The sequence below is a fragment of the Haliotis asinina genome, chromosome 6 (assembly GCF_037392515.1).
Source record: "Haliotis asinina isolate JCU_RB_2024 chromosome 6, JCU_Hal_asi_v2, whole genome shotgun sequence".
NCBI lineage: Eukaryota > Metazoa > Mollusca > Gastropoda > Lepetellida > Haliotidae > Haliotis > Haliotis asinina.
The window spans coordinates 14,382,501-14,385,223 of record NC_090285.1 but is presented as its reverse complement, the minus strand read 5'-3'; the positions used below and the strand labels follow the sequence as shown (position 1 = coordinate 14,385,223).

General features: G+C 39.0%; 1 protein-coding gene across 1 annotated transcript in view; it reads left to right on the top strand.

The window, feature by feature from the left end:
• The first annotated feature begins 910 nt into the window (after positions 1–910).
• Positions 911–2,723, top strand: part of LOC137286930 (organic cation transporter protein-like) — a 17,962-nt gene continuing 16,149 nt past the window's right edge. The window contains exon 1 of the mRNA XM_067818970.1: positions 911–1,053. Coding sequence (XP_067675071.1) covers positions 911–1,053 — 143 coding nt within the window. The remainder of the gene's footprint in view (positions 1,054–2,723) is intronic.

Sequence of the window (2,723 nt, the reverse complement as noted above, 5' to 3'; positions counted from 1 at the left end):
CTAATCCATGCTACCGTAAATGATGGGTATAAAATATTGGAATATTCGTTATACTTGGTATCCTGGTGTGCATTGCGATAGGTATGTGTTGATAAAAGACAAGCGTGTTTCAGGTGTTATCATATTTCAAAAAAGGAAACAGTATGTCAGGTATCTGAAATGTTTATCACAGTCGATATGATATCATAACACAGCAATGAATGGGTGACGCTTATTTAAGAAAAAAACGGTATTGATTCTTTTACTCATTGTGGTTTTCACGGCGATTCGCGGCATCGAGGTCTGAACTTGAAACGTAGCTTTGGCGGCAATTGGTATTTTTCAAATGTGTCTTTCCTGGGTGGACACCATTTACTATGGTTTAAAACTTTCGATTGAATAATAATATGGTTTTCATTAATTTTCTCAATCAACATGTTTTTGAAACGTTTTTCGTCGTTCAATGCCCGAGTCAAACTCAAACGCCGATCCTCAGCATTACCTGTATACCTATTATCTTGCACTGCTGAAGGGCTAAACTATCCCAAAGATACTGACGTGTAATTGAAAAACATTTTTCGTTTACAAAGCGGTGAAAACGTCTGGGTATTGAACTATAATTTGCATTAACTTTACTGAGAGGTCACGCATGTATTACACGTTTTACAACAGCATGACCTTTGACCTATAAAGTATATCAGTGATAACGAAGGCCTTCTTGCCACACGTGATAATGGTACGGGTTAAGGTCATTTGCGGGTGTAGATAAACACGTTATATATTGCTTTCCTTTTGGTGTATACTTTGAAAGGAACGCGTCGTAATCTAGACGCGTGTTAGATTGGTTATAGGCTACCCTCTGTTCCAATGAAGTGACTCCCTCCGCACTTGCTGAACCAAAGTTCGTTGTTCATGAGGTCTTCGAAACACTATGAAGTTCGATGACGTTCTCCGCCATGTTGGCGAGTTTGGTGCCTACCAGAAACGGATCTATTTCCTTCTTTGTCTTCCTGCAATTACACATGGAGCCCGGATGATGGTTAGTGCATTTCTGCAGTACGTCCAGAAACACAGGTGAGTGTGGCTGAGCGGTTTCAACAGTTACAGAGCATCGTGGCAGACTTGTGTGGGAGGAACGCCAGCGCCAGTGAGCGATGGCTATTTTCGGTGCCATGTGCTTCCATCGACAGCTGCCTGTGATTCATTCGTATAATTTTCACTGTTAATTTTTGTTGTTGTTTTTTTTTTTTTTTTTTCTGTAACCATTGGTGCCTGTTTCGTGAGATAATGGTGGCGATTTCTTGTATATTATGTATCACACTCGTTCTCGTATTAATATACTGAACAGGGGTGATTGGTGTATTGGTGAGGATATCTATTAGAGGTTCATGATATGTATTCATCTCTCTCTCTCTCTCTCTCTCTCTCTCTCTCTCTCTCTTTCTCTCCCTCTCTCTCTAGCTCTCTCTCGGTCTCTGACTTGCTCGCTTTCTCTTAGACTAAAAACTAGTCTCTGAAATGCACATATTTTACTGAAAAAAAGTTCACAATAACAAAACAGAATGTAACGAAATGGAACCCTGAGACTTTCTTCATTTTCAGAAACTAAGGAAATCTAGAGTTGCCACATTTTCTAGACTTGCGTGGGCTTTCTTGGATATATCTGTACAACGGACTAGCTTTTTCTAGACACACGGAATTTCTCTCAGTAGACACACAGAGGCTGTGTCCACATCCTCTGCCATTGTAACTTGCCGGAAGCAAAGGCTATAAATAAAGCCTCATCTGCTCATCGACCGTGAACGCTTCCTGGCTTATAGAGTCAAATCTGTCTAGCCTCGTCTGGTTTAAATATAGATATACTGAAGAAGGAAAACTAGGGCACAGAGGTAAACAGAAACAGATGCTTCGGCTAAACTGTTGGGGACATAGGTACACACGTGTGTTTCACGTGGCTTCAAGTAAACCAAACACTGGTTGTTTGGTAGGGATGTGCATGGAATGAGTATCAGGCCTGTGTTTCCGGCCTCCGCCAGCCATAACAGCTTCCACTGTAAATAATTTTTCATTACCTGATACACTCTGAGTAAGATTATTGAAGATTTGAAGGATTTTATTTTCTCAACTTCCACCAACGGTGGTACATCAGTGAATGGAATTACCGCTTATATACACACGTACACCAGGATGACACTGGCAAGATATGTACATGAGACAGGATACAGTACAATACAATACGACACAATGAAATGGAATGCAAATCTCATCACATATACACAGATGCAACTGGGGAGTGATACAAACGAGTGATAAGTTTAATTTTATAAATTTAATAAATTTTTACAAATCTTTAATTTTTTTTTTTTGTTTTCTTTGAACAAAATAATCTTTTAAGCGTATAAAGTTTGGGAAAGGTATTGGCGTACTGTGGTATATTCTTTCCCCAGCCCAACAATGTAATAAATCTGACTGCCAAATTATTTCAATTAGCGGAGAGCTCAATACTATTTGCTGGTTAACATGTATACAAGACTGCGCGAACAGAGGATCAATTTAAAGAACACAGTTGTTATGACTGACGTTACATTGTAATTGACGGATTAATTGCAAGCACACGTGGGTGAATTAAAGGTTGATAACAGAGCTAATTACAGCCCCAGGAATCAGTTAGTTATTATACAGACAAATAACTCATGTATTACTCATTCATATATGTATATAAATTGTGTTCATTATATATGACC